General features: G+C 41.3%; 2 protein-coding genes across 2 annotated transcripts in view; one reads left to right on the plus strand and one right to left on the minus strand.

Annotated features, from left to right (window-relative positions):
* Positions 1-3198, plus strand: part of LOC117398426 (uncharacterized) — a 33537-nt gene extending 30339 nt beyond the window's left edge. The window contains exons 4-8 of the mRNA XM_059011998.1: positions 317-649; positions 1444-1719; positions 2235-2336; positions 2565-2595; positions 3091-3198. Coding sequence (XP_058867981.1) covers positions 317-649; positions 1444-1719; positions 2235-2336; positions 2565-2595; positions 3091-3178 — 830 coding nt within the window. The 3' untranslated portion in view covers positions 3179-3198. The remainder of the gene's footprint in view (positions 1-316; positions 650-1443; positions 1720-2234; positions 2337-2564; positions 2596-3090) is intronic.
* Positions 3199-7927: 4729 nt separating this feature from the next.
* On the minus strand, positions 7928-21034 carry LOC131709466 (zinc finger protein 883-like). Its single transcript, XM_059012098.1, has 3 exons — positions 20004-21034; positions 19256-19730; positions 7928-11166 (listed from the first exon to the last, which is right to left on the minus strand). Exons 2-3 carry the CDS (start codon positions 19698-19700, stop codon positions 9725-9727), a joined length of 1887 nt encoding a protein of 628 aa, XP_058868081.1. The 5' UTR covers positions 19701-19730; positions 20004-21034; the 3' UTR covers positions 7928-9724.
* Between the last annotated feature and the right edge of the window lie 774 nt (positions 21035-21808).

The raw sequence follows: 21808 nt of genomic DNA on the forward strand, positions 1-21808 counted from the left end.
TCCTCTTATCTTTTACACTATCTTTGTGTCAGAACAGAACAGTTACTGATTGGAGCTGCACTGGAAACAGTAATACTTCAAGCCAGTTAAAGGAAGTGATACAAGGCATTAGTAGAATAGCAACTTGAAGAATGGACGACTTTGTAGACTTCCTAGTAATGGCTGTTATAAATACTTTTTATTAATAACAAGTACATTAAAAGTAATTCCAGTAAATTCATGTATTTTTTTAATAATCAAATTTTGTCGTAATTTGTTTTTTTAAGTTAAAAATATTTACTATGTTATCGTGTTATCCACAGCCACTCAAATTGAGGGAGACAGGAGTCCTTATTTGTCATCTTCTGTATTTCAGAGGGACGCCCAAAGCCTGCACTGACCCGGGAGCCTGCAGGAGAGATATTTGAAGGAGACACAGTCACCCTGAGCTGTGTGGTTGAGGGGGGCTCTGGTGGCTGGAGATATCTCTGGTACAAAGACAGGCAGGGAGCTCCAGTGTACCAGACTGACAGCAGCAGTGGAACTGGAGCCGGATACACAATCAGTGCTGCTGCTCTGTCCCACAGTGGAGAGTACTGGTGTGGAGCTGGACGGGGCAGGAACACGTCTTACTCACAATACAGCGATCCCAACTGGGTAAATGTAACTGGTGAGTAATACAGAATCTCCTTCTTTTTCACTAAAGCTTTGTCCTCAGCAGTAGGGGGTGCTGTTTGGTTCTGCTAGAGGTGATTGGGAGCCTCAATCCTCCAGCATTTCTCTAATTCTCTATTTCTAATTCTATTCCTCTCTATGTCTCTCTGTCTACTAAAATATCTAAGTTTCTCAACTACTCTACCACACAGTAGCTAAAATCAAAGCAATATCTGATATATAGAACACCATGACAAAGCATTTAAAAAACAATAATAATCTCATTGCTGAGTTTTGAATACCAAGAAAAAAAACACAAAGACATATTAATTTAATGATTTGAGTGGGACTTAAACTCATGACTAACACTGTTGTAAGTGAGGACTCACTCATTATGCTTCATAGTGGTGTTTGAATGACTTGCAGATTATCAATGCAGGTATATCTAAGGGTTTAGAACCTAGGGAGCCTCTATACTTCAGCACTGCCTCTGTCTCTCTAAGGAGCCTCTATACTCCAGCGCTGCCTCTGTCTCTCTGAGGAGCCTCTATACTCCAGCACTGCCTCTGTCTCTCTAAGGAGCCTCTATACTCCAGCACTGCCTCTGTGTCTCTAAGGAACCTCTATACTCCAGCACTGCCTCTGTCTCTCTAAGGAGCCTCTATACTCCAGCACTGTCTCTGTCTCTCTAAGGAGCAGGGGGCTCTTTGGGAATCCCACTCTAAGGAAGATGCTGGTTCTGAGTGATTTGAATATCTTGGTCAGACAGCTTCACAATCACTAACCTGTCTTCATGTCATCTTTTCGTAGCTCTGTTCTCCAGGGTGACTCTGACAGCCTCTCCAGGAGCCACAGTGAAGGAGGGAGAGGCTCTTAACCTGACCTGTGAGGCAGCAGTGAACAAAACCCCCCGCCCTGAACTCCACTACACCATTGTGAGAGACGGGGAGCCTGTGACTAGCAGCACTGACTCTGCACTGTACAGCATAGCCAGCACTGAGAAGAGCCACACTGGGAGCTACACGTGTGCTGTGGAGTCACAGGGAGTGAAGAAGAGCAGCCAGGAGTTACACATTGAACTACAAAGTAAGATTACAAACCTGTCCTAAATGACTATCCTTGATGATTGAAAGTGATCTCACAGTAAAATAGGTCACATTGTGATCCCATTATATTCCCATTCCCTGGAGAAACAGAATAAACAGACTACAGAATTACCAGCAATTACAACACAATGGATTGTTAACAAATACTGCACAGTACAGACACTGTTTTTACACCTTGCAAATTCAGTGGTGTATATTTCCCACTAATGTTTTAGCTTCATGTATGGGTTAGAATACATTTTAAACAAATCATTATTTTCTGCTTTTTGACAATCAATCAAATGAAATCACATTGATTCCCTGACTGTGTATCTTATAAAATGATGGTTCAAATAAAATGCAGTTACAGCAGACACCCATTCGAGTGACAGAGTGGCTGAAGGCTGTTCCTATAGAGCGAGTGTGAGCAGGGTAATGTTCTTGAATCCCTATCAGCTCAGTCAAGGTGTATGGAAGTCACTCGCACACACTCATACTGTACCTTCCTTCCCCCAGCGTCCTGGCACAGCGCTGTTGCTATTGGCTACAGAGTGAGCTTCACTCTGATTCATTTCATTGTGTTCACTCTGCTGCTCCTTCAATACTGCAGGATCCAAGGTGAGACTCCCAGTCAGTGCACACATTTCACCTGGCCTGTCACAGCACACATGCAGGCTTCTTCTTAAACAGCACAGCCCAGTCATAGGGATAGTTCATTAAGAAATCATTATTTCATCATTAAATATGCACAGCTAATTTACAAAATAAACATTTTGGAAGTTTGTATTTATTTTTGTTAACACAATTATAAGAAAGAAACTGAACAATCTGTATATATTTTTCCAGGTTCCCCGTGTCTCGCTGGTGGTAAGTCAAGGTAAGTCAGTATTATCCAGTATGTGTACAGACAGGGGGCAGCACTCGCTATCTCTACCTGTCATCATCCTTTACAGCACTGAAAATGGAGATGGAAACTTTCTGATTCGCTCTTTAAGAATCCCTCTTACAAACTCTAACGCTACCCTTCACTTAGACCTGTGTCCTAAGATGCTATACTGGGTTAATTTGGCTTTTTGGTTTCCAGATGATAAAGATCTAAAGCTTTGACATATTGGACTCATAATCGTTATTTTTTGATTCTTCAATCTAGAGTATTAATAATAACCCTTTGTCAGTAATGTCAGAAAGCTGCTGCCTCCACACAGTGTCTTTACAGTTGATACACAGCTGCTCCTTACCCTGAAATGCACTCTGTGATTTCAATGGGACTTGATTACTCTGAAGCCTAGAAGTGTCATCATCCTTTAAAGCTTTTGTTATTGCTGCAGTTAAACTCTGAGCCCTCCTTGTGTGTCTCTGACATCTGTCTCAGGAAAACCTCGGATCAGGATCAGGAGCAGTCAGCAGAGGGGATTGAGCTCTCCAGCCGTGTGCAGCACACTGGAGTGGAACTGGAATAGTGCTGCATTACCATAGACTGGAGTGGTACTGGAATAGTGCTGCATTACCAGAGACTGGAGTGGAACTGGAATAGCGCTGCATTACCAGAGACTGGAGTGGAACTGGAATAGTGCTGCATTACCAGAGACTGGAGTGGAACTGGAATAGTGCTGCATTACCAGAGACTGGAGTGGAACTGGAATAGTGCTGCATTACCAGAGACTGGAGTGGAACTGGAATAGCGCTACATTACCAGAGACTGGAGTGGAAATGGAATAGCGCTGCATTACCAGAGACTGGAGTGGAACTGGAATAGCGCTGCATTACCATGGACTGGAGTGGAACTGGAATAGTGATGCATTACCATGGACTGGAGTGGAACTGGAATAGTGCTGCATTACCATAGACTGGAATGGAACTGGAATATTTGAGCTTGTGTTTAGTACACACTAGCAGCTGAGCTGATAATCGTATTGATGTTATTTTGTGAAAACAATAAAGCGTTAATACTGCCTTACAAAAAATGACTCAAAGTGTTCTGAAGTATACGGAACGTGCGGGTGATGTCATCGGTTGTCATGGCAGCGGCGATCATCACGGGAGTGGTCATCCGGGACAAACGCTTGTGGATTTAGAATAAAAAAAATAATATGGAAGACCAAATTCTAAAGTGCATAGAAATGAAACTGCTGAGGATGAGAATTCATTGCAGAATGAAATGATGAGGGCTCAGAGTTTTCAGTTAAAATCCCACATACACACATATACAATATATACAAATTCATGACAACACAGGGAGAATATATCTCATACATAATAAAGACAATCTTTATAATAATCTTTATAATATTAGAAAGAAAGAAAATAACTCTTCTAACCCATCCCCTCCCTCCATCCCAACCTTAAAATAACTCTCCTAACCCCTCCCCTCCATCCCTCCCTCCCAACCTTAAAATAACTCTCCTAACCCCTCCCCTCCCTCCCTCCACCCCAACCTTAAAATAACTCTCCTAACCCCTCCCCTCCCTCCCTCCACCCCAACCTTAAAATAACTCTCCTAACCCCTCCACTCCCTCCCTCCCTCCCAACCTTAAAATAACTCTCCTAACCCCTCCCCTCCCTCCCTCCACCCCAACCTTAAAATAACTCTCCTAACCCCTCCCCTCCCTCCCTCCACCCCAACCTTAAAATAACTCTCCTAACCCCTCCACTCCCTCCCTCCACCCCAACCTTAAAATAACTCTCCTAACCCCTCCCCTCCCTCCCTCCACCCCAACCTTAAAATAACTCCCCTCCCTCCCTCCCTCCAATTTAGCAAAACCAAACGATTAAAAAACCCTTGGGTTTCCAGAATTAAAACAGTATCCAAAGTCAGTACTGAAAACTATAGCATAAAGAGTAAGGCCCTAACAGCAATTACAAAAAAAAAAATACATCACAGTATCTAAACCTGTCTAATGATTAACTGTTACAATACCGCAGCTTGTTTCACTCGCTTTGTTTTGGCTGCATTGTTGTCATATTTTTTTAAATGTGGGTTGTGACAGATATTCAGATAAATTGTAACATTGAAGAGGTGGGCTTTGTATTAGAGGTTGTGTGGTCCAGTGGTTAAAGAAAAGGGCTTGTAACCAGTAGGTCCCTGGTTCAAATCCCACCTCAGCCACTGACTCATTATGTGACCCTGAGCAAGTCACTTCACCTCCTTGTGCTCCGTCTTTCGGGTGAGACGTTGTTCTAAGTGACTCTGCAGCTGATGCATAGTTCACACACCCGAGTCTCTGTAAGTCGCCTTGGATAAAGGCGTCTGCTAAATAAACAAATACTAATAATAATAATAATTAGAAAACTGGTGACAGAGTCGGAAATCACGCATGATGGGCAAGTGTATTAATTTGTTACATTATCTATCTCAATGGGGATTGATTTTATTCTTAATAAAAGGATGGTAAAATGCGATTGACAGGTATCTGGGTAACGGATAACAGAGTGCTGACTATGTATGTGGGATATGTATTCCCATCAAGGATCACAGAAGAGAGGGAAAAAGAGAAGAGAGAGGGAGGAAAGAGATGAAGGGAAGGATGGGGGAGAGGGGGAATGAGAAAGGAAGTAGAGGGGGAATGAGAGGAGTAGAGCGGTAGAAAGGGAGTCTGCCGTCCAGATGCTTTTAGTGAAATTCATTTGAACCTTTAGGAGATTAACACAGAGGTGACCATGGACACAGGTGTGAGGAGCCGTGACATTCCACACACTCTAGAGAAAAAAATACTCTACAGTATTTAATTAAAAAATTGGAGAAAAAGCATTACATTGTTTACATTCCAGGTCGCGGATGTACCAGCTAAATCTATAGAGCACCCCCGCCCCACATTTATTTCCATTGCCACACTGTATTGTAGATTATTTTGTGCTCTGTAATGAAAGCTTCATCCATTAATCCGGGTTCATACACTTTTTCAAACATCAAAATTCCATACTTTCTTCTAGACTTCCATTTGTTTTTCCCAGACTTGTGTTTTTAGTTTCTACTAGTTTTTCAATAGTTATCCACATAGGCGGGCAGCCGCAGAGCATTATAGCTTTTTGATCCAGAGCAGAAGTTGCTCCTGGTTTTCTAAAAGTATTTGTCAGAATCTGGAGGTGCATATCTAGGAAGAGACAATGCAGGTATGCAAAAGAGAAGTAAGATACAATCTAAGAAATGCCCAATATTTGAGAACTACGTTGCATTATTTACAAAGAGAATATAAAAAGTTGTATACTGCAAGTATACTTATGTCAAAATATGATAGTATTATGTGACCAATAGGATACTAAAACCAGACAATTTTGGCACAAGTATACATGCAGTATATTACTTTTTTTGTAAGGGATGAGATTGGATTCTGAGCCAGACTTCTTTATGCCATCTGTTAAATGTTGAACACTCTGGAAGGTGAAAAATAACAAAAATGAAATAACAAATGTGCAAGTGTGGTATATTAAACATACAAGTCAAACACTGAATACAGCACACCCTCGCTATAACAACCCTGTTTGTGTCCAAAGCCTTTTGTTCGCTATAGTAAAAGGACAACCCAAAACAAACACTATAAACTGTTTTGTTTCAATTGCAAAAGTTAATTTAAATCTTGGTTCATTATTTAAAAAAAAAAAAAAATCAAATGTTGCTTTGCGTGCCGGTTGCATAGAGCTGTACGAGCCAACATCAGCAGCAGTATGATTTTAAAATCAGTATTTAATCGTATAATGAAGGCCACATAGCGAGGATGTAAATAGTACACTCAGCTGACGGTTTGGACTCGAGACAGTTGCTGCACTCGGTACTGTAAGTTACAAGCAAGCACCATACATTTAAAATAAAATTACCGGTACGTTTTATTAATCACATTAAAGCAATGAAAAAAGCGATGTTAACATGCTACGTTTGTACAAACCAAGGGGCTGCAGAAAGAGTTTATTTTTTTAAAAAATCCGAGTCGGTGATAATAAGGGCCTGTTCACACTGGAGCTTTTTTTCGTACTCAGTACGGTTCGGTTCGTTTGGAGAGCAGTGTGAACATCAAAGTTCGATTGGCAAACAAACCGAACTGAACTGAACTGAGACCACTAGAAGAGATGGTCTCAGACCGTTTGGCAAAAGAACTGAGTTCGGTTCGCTTAAAAAACATGAATGTGAACACTGGACGGTCTCAGTTCTTTTGCAAACAGGAAACAAACCCGGTAGATTTGGCTGTACAGTAGTGTACAGTTACTGCATACACAAACAGGTGGTAAAAATGTCCAGATGAGTGATATGGACAACGGGGGAAACAACGGCATTGTTAGAAATGTGATCAGAAAAAAATAAAAATAAAAATCAGACTGACAAAACCCAATGTATTTGCTGTAATATCAACATACCTGGGAATTTATTAAAATTACCGTGGCTCCGGTTGGCTGGTGCGGTTGCTATAACCTCTTTTTCTTTTTTTTAAAAAAGCTGTTTTCTTTTTTTTGTAGAATTGTTCAAGTTCATGTTGAATGATGTCAACTGCCTCCAATCGCTTTCATGATTCATCATTGACATTGGAAAAAAAAAATCACATTTGCATAAAATACAGCTGCATGTGGATTACTGTATACGATGCTGTGCGAGGGAGTGTGCAAGCACCAACTTTCTTATACAATATAGCACAGTATGCAAGTTAAACATTCCGTTTTTGGCTCGTTGTCCAGTTTTTAACAAACGTCTGTTTGTTAAAGTTATGCTTGGTGTGTACGTGAATATGTTTACCAGTGCTGCTGCAAAAAAACAAAAAACAAACTAAAATACAAAGTATTATATTAAAAAAAGGACCAGATTTTTTTTCTAAATTATTATATGTTCCTGATTTTGGTTTAGTAAACTTAAAGAAAGAAAACAATGCTATACAGTAGGATGTCCGTCTCAGAGTTACGTGTTCGCTGTTGTCTTGCATAAATGAAATAAAACACAATTTATTTATTCATCGCTGTACACACTCTATTCTAATGTTTTACACGAGGAGCTATATCCCTAAACAATACATTCCTTTATATCTGTTGTCATTATTACGATACCGTAGTTCTTTTTTTCAATATACGAGGATTTTATATAAATGAAAAAAAGCAAAACATTAAACAATATATACAGTAGGCTACTGTACTACTATTGTAATTGAATTTTTACATAGTGTGAAGAAGCAATGCCAGAAAATGTAAACATCCAATGGTCTTTTATTAATAAAAAACAAGTTCACTTGATTATTATTATTATTATTTATTTATTTCTTAGCAGACACTCTTATCCAGGGCGACTTACAATTGTTACAAGATATCACATTATTTTTACATACAATTATTATTATTTTTTTTACACATTATTTTTACATACAATTCCCCATTTATACAGTTGGGTTTTTACTGGAGCAATCTAGGTAAAGTACCTTGCTCAAGGGTACAGCAGCAGTGTCCCCCACCTGGGATTGAACCCACGACCCTCCTGTCAAAAGTCCAGAGCCCTAACCACTACTCCACACTGCTGCCCTGATTATTTCAATATGAACACAAGTGAACTGAGTCCTGGGAAAACACGGAAGTGAACCACGAAAACGAGCCCCAGTTAATTTCCAAACGAACTCAGTACGTTTGTATACAAGGCAAGTGTGAACAGCTAGCACATTGATACACTGCTTCAAAGCAAACAAACCGGACTGAGGATGTTTGAAATGAACCCAGTGTGAATACACCCCAACTATCGTATTCGATTTTTTTTTTCCTGGGTTGGGAAATAACGATAACGATTTAATAAAGGTAACAACAAGATAACACAATGTGAGTCTCGGTGAGCAGAGTACAGTAGCTTGTAATTCCAGTCTGTAACTGTTTAAAAAATCATAGCCTTGGCTGTCGTAGAGTCCATTTTACCCTTCGTTTCACTGGAGCAGACAGTCATGTGACATATACCAGTGCGCTGACTGGATAGGATTGCTTTTGAGTTGTGAGGACGTTGTCAGGGGTGATACACGGGGCAATCCTCGCGGGATTTGGTCACAAGCAACATAGCTGCTACTAGTAAATTGTCTAGACAGTTGCTGCTAGAGCTGCTGACCCGCTTTAGAGATCAATTATTAGTAATAAAAAGTAATCGCAGAATCATTTTAATTTTCCCGTGATGCTAGTAAAATTCCAGACTTTTTCAAGACTTTCATAACGGAGACGTGGTTTTTCAAGCATTTTCAAGCCCTGGAAATCAGTTTCGCATTTTTCCATACTTTTTCCAGACTTCCAGACTAGCGTACGAACCCTGATTAATAGTCATAGCTCAGCTACATTTTCATTGGGAATTTGATACCAAGTGCAAGATATTGCAAAAGAGCAAGAAAGAACAAGGGATGAAACCGCTATGACTTTCTGTACCCAAGATCCGTACACATGCCTGCTGCACTGCTATTACTCGGGGCACTTTACAAAAGCAACACAAACACAAGCATGGACAATGCACACTGCAAAGCGACACGTCACGCAATATTCACTCATTCATGTCATAATAGGGTCATGCAACACTATCAGTTTTCATTCGTTTTTGAATCGTGATGACTTTACAAGACACATCCTCCAGGCGGTTGCCCAGTAAGGACGCTGCAGTCTCGTCTCCGGGATGCTACATCAGGGGTCTGGATACTCATTCCCGTCAATTTATTTATTTTCAAGTTAATGAAGTTTAAATGTTAAATCCTGAAACTCAATTCCACACTGAGTTATTGATTTCTCCTGACTCGTCCATCAGATGAGGTGTGGAATAGTTTCCTTTCTGCATATTCCCACTCCCAGGCACTGACTGCATTGACAGCCTGAGTTAAACTGACAGCAGAGAAGCCTCTTGTGACGTGTCTGCGTCTCGGCCCACTTTGAGAGAGAGCAAGAGAGTGGATTTGCATTTTTATAATTTAAAATGCATGCTCTTAAGAGTGATACATAAAACATACATGCTGAAAAAATGGACCGCAAAGGGTTAAGAGTGATACACAAAACAGTCTTTAAGGTTTCTCTCCTCTGTGAATTCACTGGTGTTTTTGAACGGCTTGTTTAAGACGGAAACTCTTCCTACAGTCAGAGCAGCAACACAGTTTCTCTCCTGTGTGAACTCGCTGGTGTTTTTTTAGGCTTCCTAAATGACTGAATCTCTTCCCACAGCAAGAGCAGTGATACGGTTTATCTCCTGTGTGAGTTCGCTGGTGTGAAACAAGGCTGTCTGACCGACTGAAACTCTTCCCACAGTCAAAACAGTGATACGGTTTCTCTCCTGTGTGAGTTCGCTGGTGTCCTTTTAGGCTTCCTAACTGACTGAAACTCTTCCCACAGTCCGAGCAGTGATACGGTTTCTCTCCTGTGTGAGTTCGCTGGTGTGAAACAAGGCTCTTTGACTGTCTGAAACTCTTCCCACAGTCAAAACAGTGATACGGTTTCTCTCCTGTGTGAGTTCGCTGGTGTGAAACAAGGCTGTCTGACCGACTGAAATTCTTCCCACAGTCAGAACAGTGATACGGTTTCTCTCCTGTGTGAGTTCGCTGGTGTGAAACAAGGTGGTCTGACCGACTGAAACTCTTCCCACAGTCCGAGCAGTGATATGGTTTCTCTCCTGTGTGAGTTCGCTGGTGTGGAACAAGGCTGTCTGACCAACTGAAACTCTTCCCACAGTCAGAACAGTGATATGGTTTCTCTCCTGCGTGAGTTCGCTGGTGTCCTTTTAGGCTTCCTAACTGACTGAAACTCTTCCCACAGTCAGAGCAGTGATACGGTTTCTTTCCTGTGTGAGTTCGTTGGTGTCCTTTTAGGCTTCCTAACTGACTGAAACTCTTCCCACAGTCAGAACAGTGATACGGTTTCTCTCCTGTGTGAACTCGCTGGTGTTCTTTTAGGCTTCCTAACTGTCTGAAACTCTTCCCACAGTCAGAGCAGCGATACGGTTTCTCTCCTGTGTGAGTTCGTTGGTGTGAAACAAGGCTGTCTGACCGACTGAAATTCTTCCCACAGTCAGAGCAATGATACGGTTTCTCTCCTGTGTGAGTTCGCTGGTGTGAAACAAGGCTGTCTGACCGACTGAAACTCTTCCCACAGTCCGAGCAGTGATACGGTTTCTCTCCTGTGTGAGTTCGCTGGTGTAAAACAAGGCTGTTTGACTGACTGAAACTCTTCCCACAGTCAGAGCAGTGATACGGTTTCTCTCCTGTGTGAGTTCGCTCGTGTAAAACAAGGCTGTTTAACTGACTGAAACTCTTCCCACAGTCAAAGCAGTGATACGGTTTCTCTCCTGTGTGAATTCGCTGGTGTTGTTTTAGGTTTCTAAAATGATTGAAACTCTTCCCACAGTCAGAGCAGTGATACGGTTTCTCGCCTGTGTGAGTTCGTTGGGTTTTGTTTAAATGCCTTGTCTGCATGAAACCTTTCCCACAGTCAGGATATTCTCCACCGCCTGCCCTTGCTTTAGCTGCTGGACTGGAACCTGGAAAACATGAACAGGAAAGAAAGTAAGAGGGGCTGCTTGTAGGCTTAAGGTTGGTTCATAATTAAGACTCCGACATAATTTGTTGAGGGTCTCTGACGTTGTGTGACAGGTTGGAATTACGTCACACACACTCTTGCGACATGCCTATTTTTTGGAAAGTCATACAGCCTTTTCTCATGCGTCTGTGACCTGAAATCGCATGGGGTCTGCACCGGATGTATCACATTCATCTGCAGTGATGTATGAACCAACTCTCAGGGCATGTGCAGGGCCGGATTAACACATAGACAAACTAGATATACAGATAAAACTTGACTTCACTGACGTTCAAACCGAGGCATGCATCTCAAAATCAAATTGTCCTGACGGGTGTTATGCAGATTTCTGTTCCCCATAGAATTGTGTATCCCCTGTGCAGAGGCAGTTTCTCAAAGATCGCTGGACGTGCACGCGTGATATTTCTGTGCCCAAGCCCCACTGTGTTGTCAAGCACTGCCATGGAGTTCAACAACGGTGGAGGAGTGGATTAAAGCATATGAATTTCAGCTGTGGGGGCTTGCACTGGGTTACACCAGCTTAAAGTTAAAAACTTAGAGTAAGTAGCGGGGTTCCAAAGATATAACGTTCCACATCCCCATGTGTTGCTAGAACTGTATTTTTGTTTACGACTGTAAGTCGCCTTGGATAAGGGCGTCTGCTAAGAAATAAATAATAATAATAATAATAATACAATACTACTGTTTAAATAACGTACCTGTCATTTATTTTCAACGCTAACATCATGACAACTTTTTACACATAACTAAAGCATGTTTCAAAGCTCTTTTCAAAATGCCCACCCTAGTGCACTGATAACGTCAGGATTATTGCCAACATTGTCAGGTAACACAGCAATAGTGATCCATGATGTGGTACGGAACAGAAAAAACAGAGCACTTAAGGTTTTTTGTTAGGGGTGGGAATTTCGAATAATAAGATATTCGAATATACCAAGAATGAAAGTTTCGACTCCTCAACCTCTAATTACTCATAACAGTGACAGGTCTTTAGAAAGTATTAGCAGCAACCACACATAGGGACGCTGTGGCAAAGTGGGTAAGTGAGTGCAGGTCAAGGCAATGCAGCAGTGCAGAAGAAAACAGACAGACAATTATATCCAGGTGCAAGGGTGTGTATTCTTTTCACAATGTCCAGAGGCTGATGGCAATCAGCTGTAAATAATACTGTTGTAAAGTGATACAGTGGTGTGTATCACTTCGATTAGAATCCCCGGGTTTGAGCCGTAACAAAAAGTCCCATTCTTTTAACACCCACACGTAACACAAAACACAGTCACAGTTCTTTAGTGAGTGATTTTTTGTGCTCGTGGTGTGTAATACAATTTGTTGTGGTGAGGGAAGTGCTGGTGTCCGGGTTTGATGCTGGCCTGCGGCTACAGCTCCGGATCGTGTTAGTAGTCTTAGAAACAAACAAACAAACAAACAGTTTACTAGACAAACAAACAAACACAACACTCACGTTTTTTGTTAGGAGTGGGAATTTCGAATAATAAGATATTTGCAGGCGATCTGATTCAAACATTCAAAATCCTAAAAGGTATAGACAATGTCAACCCAGGGGACTTTTTTGACTTGAAAAAAGAAACAAGGACTAGGGGTCACAAATGGAGATTAGATAAAGGGACATTCAGAACAGAAAATAGGAGGCACCTTTTTACAGAGAATTGTGAGAGTCTGGAACCAACTCCCCAGTAATGTTGTTGAAGCTGACAACCTGGGATCCTTCAAGAAGCTGCTTGATGAGATTCAGGGATCAATAAGCTACTAACAACCAAACGAGCAAGATGGGCTGAATGGCCTCCTCTCGTTTGTAAACTTTCTTACGTTCTTATGTTCTTATGCACAGGGCCTATGGAAAGTCTACACCCCCTTGAACTTTTTTTCACATTTTGTTGTGTCAGTGCCTCAGAGTTTCATGCATTTAAATGAGGATTTTTTCCACTTATCTACACACCACACTCCACACTGTTAAGGGGAAAAAAAGTTTTTTTATTGAGAAAAAGATGATATATTACAAATACAAAACTGGAAGATCATAATTGGATAAGTCACCAACCCCCTGAGTTAATACTTGGTGGAAGCACCTTTGGCAGCAATTACAGCTGTGAGTCTGTTGGGATAGGTCTCTACCAACTTTGCACACCTAGATTAGGCAATATTTGACCATTCTTCTTTACAAAACTGTTAAAGCTCTGTCAAGTTCCTTGGGGAGCGTTGATGGAAATTTTCGATTGGATTTAGGTCGGGGCTCTGACGGGGCAACTTGAGGACATTTACCTTTTTGTTCCTTAGCCACTCCAGTGTAGATTTGGCTGTGTGCTTTGGGTCGTTGTCATGCTGAACTTCTGTCTCAGTTTCAGGTTTCTTGCAGAGGGCAGCAGGTTTTCCTCAAGGACTTCACTGTACTTTGCTCCATTCATTTTCCCTTCAATCCTGACAAGTGCCCCAGTCCCTGTCGATGGGAAACATCCCCATAACATGATGCTGCCACCACCATGCTTCACAGTAGGGATGGTGTTCTTTGGGTGATGTGCTGTGTTGGGTTTGTGCCAAACATAACGCTTTGAATTTAGACCAAAAAGTTCCATTTTAGTTTTGTCAGACCACAAAACTTTTTGCCACATGGCTACAGAATCTCCTGAGTGTTTTTTTGCTTCAAATGGGATTCAAGGTGGGCTTTCTTGAGTAACGGCTTCCTTCTTCCCACCCTACCACACAGGCCAGATTTGTGGAGTGCTTGAGATATTGTTGTCACATGCACACTTTGACCAGTCTTGGCCATAAAAGCCTGTAGCTCTTGCAAAGTTGTCATTGGCCTCTTGGCAGCCTCTCTGATCAGTCTCCTTGCTCAGTCATCCAGTTTGGAGGGATGGCCTGATCTAGGCAGGGTCTTGGTGGTGCCATACACCTTCCACTTCTTAATAATCGTCTTGACCGTGCTCCAAGGGATATTCAAGGCCTTTGGTATTTTTTTTATACCCATCCCCTGATCTGTGCCTTTCAACAACTTTGTCCCAGAGTTCTTTTGAAAGCGCCTTGGTGCTCATGGTCTTTGCTTTGAAATGCACTACCCAGCAGAGGGAACCTACAGAAACTGCTGAATTTATCCTGAAATCACTACAATTTAACACAGGTGGAGGCCACTTAACTTGGTGTGTGATTTTGAAGGCTATTGGTTACACCTGAGCTAATTTAGGATTGCTATTACAAGCGGGGTGGACACTTATCCAAACAAGCTATTTCAGTTTTTATTTTTAATTAATTTTCTACAAATTTCTAGAATATTTTTTTCACTTGGAAGTTGTGGGGTAGGACGGCACTGTATATATATATATATATATATATATATATATATATATATATATATATATATATATATATATATATATACACACAGTAGCAGCAAAGGTTTAGCATTGCGCGGGTAGTTTGCAGTGTAAATCTGAATGAAAGGTCACTTCTAAAGCCGTATCCACACGAAACAGAGCGACGCGAGCGAAAGCACCGAATGTCAATGTTGGAAAGGATCCAGAAGACTGGAAATAAACACATGACCCAGCCCACGCATTCCTATTGGACAAACTAGAGATGGGCTGTCTTTACAAAACAGGGCTTGTTTTGATAAAAGGTTATCCTGACCTCTGGCAACTCCATTGTAAAATAATATATATACATGTTACTTAATACTAAAGTATTTTAAAGTGCAACATTATTATTATTATTATTATTATTATTATTATTATTATTGTTAAGCACTACATTATCACCATCTTTATCATTATTATTATGTTGTTGTTGTTAAGCACTACATCTTGATTATTATTATCATTATTATTATTATTATTATTATCAGTGTTATTATGTGCCGTTCTGCAAATCTATTTTTTGCTACGCTTCTTCATAAACGCTGTTGAAGACTGTGACACATCAGATCATGTGTTTGAGTCATCTCTGACTTCATTTACTTGTGAATGATTATATTTTCTATGCATTCAGACATTCTATCAGTAAACTAAAAACACGTATCCCCGAATTTGACATGAAGTGTTGTGTTCAGATAAAAGTGTTAACATCCTCACCCCATGGATGGGACGTGTTTTGAGGCGTGTGTTTGACGTGTGTCAAGGGTGTTAACCTTACTTCAGATTGGTCAGCTTCATTCCAGTTGCGCAATGAAAAAAAAAAAAAAACAGAAACAAGTTCTATTTTAGCGACGCAGAATTTTCTCAAAGCGACGTCGCTCGCATCACTCGCTGCTGGTGTGGATGCTCCCATTTGACTGCAATGACTTCTAAATGATTTGCTTGTGTTGCTCGCGTTCCGTGTGGATATGGCTTAATAAACAAAAAGCCTTTTTTCAGTCGAGACGCCTCACATCCCCACTGCGCACAGTAAAAGATGCACTGCTTGCTTGTTGTTTCAGCCTAGACGCCTCACATCCCCACTGCACACAGTAAAAGATGCACTGCTTGCTTGTTTCAGCCTAGACGCCTCACATCCCCACTGCACACAGTAAAAGATGCACTGCCTGCTTGTTGTTTCAGCCTAGACGCCTCACATCCCCACTGCACACAGTAAAAGATGCACTGCTTGCTTGTTTCAGCCTAGACGCCTCACATCCCCACTGCACACAGTAAAAGATGCACTGCTTGCTTGTTTCAGTCGAGACGCCTCACATCCCCACTGCACACAGTAAAAGATGCACTGCTTGCTTGTTTCAGTCGAGACGCCTCACATCTCCACTGCACACAGTAAAAGATGCACTGCTTGCTTGTTTCAGTCGAGACGCCTCACATCCCCACTGCGCACAGTAAAAGATGCACTGCTTGCTTGTTTCAGTCGAGACGCCTCACATCTCCACTGCACACAGTAAAAGATGCACTGCTTGCTTGTTTCAGTCGAGACGCCTCACATCCCCACTGCACACAGTAAAAGATGCACTGCTTGCTTGTTTCAGGCGAGACGCCTCACATCTCCACTGCACACAGTAAAAGATGCACTGCTTGCTTGTCTCAGTCGAGACGCCTCACATCCCCACTGCACACAGTAAAAGATGCACTGCTTGCTTGTCTCAGTCGAGACGCCTCACATCTCCACTGCGCACAGTAAAAGATGCACTGCTTGCTTGTTTCAGTCGAGACGCCTCACATCTCCACTGCACACAGTAAAAGATGCACTGCTTGCTTGTTTTTTGCCACATTCTGTGTTTTCTTCTAAAGTAGCAGATGGGTGCTGGCATTTTAGATGATTGAGAATGTACTTGTTGATTTACAATATGAAATGCTTGTGCTGCAGAGATTACATTGCACGATGATCTCGTTTAACTTTTTTCAAAATACTTCCAAGCACTGCATTTTTTTTTAAAGATGCTATTTTCACTGCTCATGTACTCCCTTAGCCAATAGCAGAGCTAGGTAAGAGCCCCGCCTCCTGTCAGTTATCAGTGAGGTGACAATTGTAGTGGCTGATCACTTTTAACTTGCTCCTCTGTCAAAATACCATGCCAAGCTTTTTCGGGTGTAGTTCGCTCATTTTTCCATTTGTTTTAGAAATTAACGAGTACTCGAAACTTGATCACACTGTTTCGAGTAGTAATTTCATTTAGAATACTTGATTATTCAGACTCACCCCTGTTTTATGGATCTCTCTTCCTGCAGTGATTTAGAGCACAGATCTTAAACCTCAGTGCACTAGAGCAGACATTTCTAAAAGAGCTTTGCAACAGACTAAAGTCATGTGTTAAAAGTTGTCAGGAAGTGAAGAATGAAAAGAAATGACAGGTACGTTATTTAAGCAGTTGTAGCAACACGTGGGGACGTGGAACGCTATATTTTTCACATACTCTTTATAGCCTTTATTTTATGTGTAAAAGCAAAGTCAGTAAAGACTAACGCTGGTGAAACTGAGCCCTGGGATCAAAATCTGCCCTCAGAGTTCTCCTGTAATGTTTCAGGTCTATTTCCTCTAAAACACCCTACAATTATGTATTTTTCAATAGCATTACGTTTAGGGGTGTTAATCATTCAAAGTTTAAACGGTTAAACATTAGCAAAGAGTCAAATGTTTTTAATTTTGCTGAATTGTTTAAACTTTGTCAAATGTGCAGTTCAAATATTAAGAAGAAGAGTGTGTCTGCAAATAATGGCTACTCAGAGTTTTCTTTCATTGTCCATTTCCTACCTTTGTCACGTGACATCATTGTCACTGGATATTCACCTCGCAATTTCCAGCATGCTTTTGCTCTGATGACTATCAATGTTATCTTCGGGAGATCTAAATAACCGAAGCGCTGTCTGGGCACATTGTGATATAAAGGGAGACTGTGCTCTGCAGAGCTCAGTTACAGCAGCAGCACAGGAACAATGTTAAAATATATGAAAATATATCTACTGGTGCTGGATCTAGTGAGGAGGAGGTGGAGCCCAGGCAAACAACAATGCAAGTGCATGGCTGGTAGTGCAGGAAACGTGATAAAACTCGGGCTGAAAACACAATACCATGGTTGATTACTGAGACGATCGCAACTGATTCAACAAGTTCATGTGTTTTGTTGATCCAGATTTTTAGTCTTGCTGGTTTGCATTAAATCCTTGAGTGTGAGTGTGCTGCTTCGTGTGCTGGTACGGCAGATCAGCGCGTTGCTAGGATACACACTTCAAGCCTTTACATTCGTCTTGGAGAAGACCAATCACAAGCAGGACTATTGGATGCACGGCTTCTTGATTTAAAAATTAAGAAAAACACTTTTTTTATCTATTAAATCTACCAATTACCTTTTGTTTCAAAGCACGTTGTGTTTGGATTATATGGCAATATTATAGAAAAATAAGCTGAATTTAGTACAATTGTTACATTAGTCACGGTTTGTGAAATTAATTCAAATGCTTTGCTTTTGGACATAAAATGTGAACAGTACTGAAAAACCATAGTTCAGAAATTACTTCTGTTAAATACAGTATTTTAAATTATTATTACAATGTTAATCTGATGCAGACGCACAGATATAGGAGGCTGTGTGGTCCAGTGGCTAAAGAAAAGGGCTTGTAAGCAGGAGGTCACCGGTTCGAATCCCACCTCAGCCACTGACTCATTCTGTGACCCTGAGCAAGTCACTTAACCCCCTTGTGCTCCGTCTTTCGGGTGAGACGTAGTTGTAAGTGACTCTGCAGCTGATGCATAGTTCACACACCCTAGTCTCTGTAAGTCACCTTGGATAAAGGCGTCTGCTAAATAAACAAATAATAATAATAATATTCTTTTTAGCTGTTAAATGTAAGTCCTTTGTATTTTTTGTTTTTTATATAATTGAAGTGTTCTCATTTGAATGCAAGTCGTGCCTTTTTGTTTAACTATTATGCACAACACTGTTTTAGTTATTAGAGCGTCTGTTAAAAAAAAAAAACTAACGTTTGTTTATTTTGAAAAATAAAACCTCAATGCATGGATAATCATTGATAAATGTCTATACGATAATCGAATACGAAATGAGGGTGCCGACTGCACCTCGACTTAACAGGATCAACTGCATTTTTTAAGGAGAGTTGAAAAGCTGAGGTAAAACACTGAACAATCAGAAGACCTTTTTACAGAAATATAGGCTATGCGATCATTTACAGAAAGCTATTTATTTAAAAAGATATAGCACTCTCAATGTTTTTACTTGAACGTTTAAACTAACTATTTGTAGAAGTCTAAAAGTCTAAAATAAATGTAATGGAATCAAGCACCCCTAATAAAGCTACACATGTACAATAATATCCCTCTATTTAGACACTGAACATTTCTAATGTTATATACAGTACTTTAGTTCTTCTCCCCCTTGGTATAATCGGGTAGGAGTGCCAGTGTAAAAGGGGCTTATATCTGTATCTTAAGATCACCAGTAGTGAGTCCTATCCTGAACTGGTGTGAGTGGTACAGGAAAAACAAATAGCTAGTAATGTAACCCACATGCTCCCTCCCTCCCTCTCTGCCACACTATCACACAATCTAGAATGACAATGTCACAGCTACTGGGAGTCACTCACCTGCTAGAATGCATTCTGAATGTGACTGCTCGTCTTCCTTTCCACCTCCTTGCATGCTGTTGGGAGAGCCTTCCTTTCCAGCGCCTTGCGCTCTCACACAGATTCTCTCCAGCTCAGGGATGTTTGGTTTGAAGTCCTCGGATTCTTCCTTCCCTGGTTCCATGTGGGCAAACTCTACTTCAGGGGGCTCCTGTTTAATATGGTTAATTTCCAGCACCTCTTCTTGTTTCACAGGAAGGGGTTCTTCTGTCTGGGGGATCTCCAATTCACTGTGCTCAGCTTTAATCTCAGAGACCTGTGGCTGACTGCTGTCACATTGCATCTCACAGAGCTCCTGTTTAATGGGGAGGGAAGCCAGCCCAGAGACCTCCGCTCTAAAGGGGACAAGTTCAGGTTCAGAGAACTCCTCTTTAATCTGGACAGATTCCATCTCCACACTGTCCATGGCAGCACACGGGATTCTGCTTAGTAGCAGCTGAAAAAGAAATGCATTTATTTAAATATAGTGCTACTAAGGCCATTCAAGGGACCGACAAAACCTGGCTGTAATAGCAGGGCTGGATTTACTATTGAAGGGACACAGAATTTCTTGTAATACGTTTATAATACCAGAGGATTGTATCTGTCTAATCTCAAGAATGATGGATGAAAGTTACTATAGTTCTCTTTTCATTTAATAAGTATGTTTGGTGTTTTATAATACATTTTCTTAAAGACTGATCAGCAAGGAGTCATTTTGTCCTCAAACCTGGTTGTTAGTAGCTTATTGTTCCTTTTAGGAGGCTGAGTGGTCCAGTGGTTAAATAAACAGGCTTGTAACCAGGAGGTCCCCGGTTCAAATCCCAGCTCAGCCACTGACTCATTGTGTGACCCTGAGCAAGTCACTTCACCTCCTTGTGCTCCGTCTTTCAGGTGAGACGTTGTTGTAAGTGACTCTGCAGCTGATGCATCGCTCACACACCACTTTGTGATGGTGGTCCACTATGAAAGGCGCTATATAAAACTAAAGATTGTTAGTATTATTATTATTAGAATCTGTTTCTTGAAGGATCCCAGGGTGTCGCGTCAACAATGTTACTGGGGAGTTGGCTCCAGACTCTCACAATTCTCTGTGTAAAAAAGTGCCTCCTATTTTCTCTTCCAAATAGCCCTTTATCTAATCTCCACACACATACATAATGTAATGAGATGTAAGAGAGTAATAAGAATTAAAAATAAATAAATCCCTAGAGAATTGTGTTTATTTATTACCTTAAAATAAGTACTACATGCATAAACAGTGTGTTGTCATGGCAATTGGTGATCAAATAAATAATAAAGTAAAATAAAACAAAATAAAATCATTAAATAATAAGGTCATCGCCTTAGTGATGTCTTTGAAGTCATAATGCATGGCAAGTGTTATTAGGGAATGCTGTGTCGCGTTTTCAAGCGCGTCACTGAGCTGCGCTGCGAGGTTTGGAGACGCGCTTCTCTACAAGCTGCGTGTGACGTCAGAAAGACAGCAGCCACGAGCAGCCGGCGCGCGCTCCGGGTAACAGAACGAAACCCGTATTTACCCGCGAGACGCTTTCAGAACAATGAGAATCTGTCTGGAAACCCGCGAAGCTGTCAGCCCTGAAACACACAGACTGTGAATGAGAGGATGAGAAGAAAAACAAACGCGCTGACACAGACACGCCGCTTCACAAATACAACACACACACACACACAAAAACAACGCGCTCCTACCACACTACAACCCGGACCTTTCAAAATAATACAATATAACAGCGCTCTGTAGTTTATAAACACATTGTAGAGCTCCATGCAGACTCTCTCACCTCCTCTCTGCTCTCCCTCAGTGTCTGAACGGATAAAACAACGCGCTCCTACCACACTACAACCCGGACCTTTCAAAATAATACAATATAACAGCGCTCTGTAGTTTATAAACACATTGTAGAGCTCCATGCAGACTCTCTCACCTCCTCTCTGCTCTCCCTCAGTGTCTGAACGGATAAAACAACGCGCTCCTACCACACTACAACCCGGACCTTTCAAAATAATACAATATAACAGCGCTCTGTAGTTTATAAACACATTGTAGAGCTCCATGCAGACTCTCTCACCTCCTCTCTGCTCTCCCTCAGTGTCTGAACGGATAAAACAACGCGCTCCTACCACACTACAACCCGGACCTTTCAAAATAATACAATATAACAGCGCTCTGTAGTTTATAAACACATTGTAGAGCTCCATGCAGACTCTCTCACCTCCTCTCTGCTCTCCCTCAGTGTCTGAACGGATAAAACAACGCGCTCCTACCACACTACAACCCGGACCTTTCAAAATAATACAATATAACAGCGCTCTGTAGTTTATAAACACATTGTAGAGCTCCATGCAGACTCTCTCACCTCCTCTCTGCTCTCCCTCAGTGTCTGAACGGATAAAACAACGCGCTCCTACCACACTACAACCCGGACCTTTCAAAATAATACAATATAACAGCGCTCTGTAGTTTATAAACACATTGTAGAGCTCCATGCAGACTCTCTCACCTCCTCTCTG

The sequence above is a fragment of the Acipenser ruthenus genome, chromosome 43, assembly GCF_902713425.1.
Source record: "Acipenser ruthenus chromosome 43, fAciRut3.2 maternal haplotype, whole genome shotgun sequence".
Taxonomy (NCBI): domain Eukaryota; kingdom Metazoa; phylum Chordata; class Actinopteri; order Acipenseriformes; family Acipenseridae; genus Acipenser; species Acipenser ruthenus.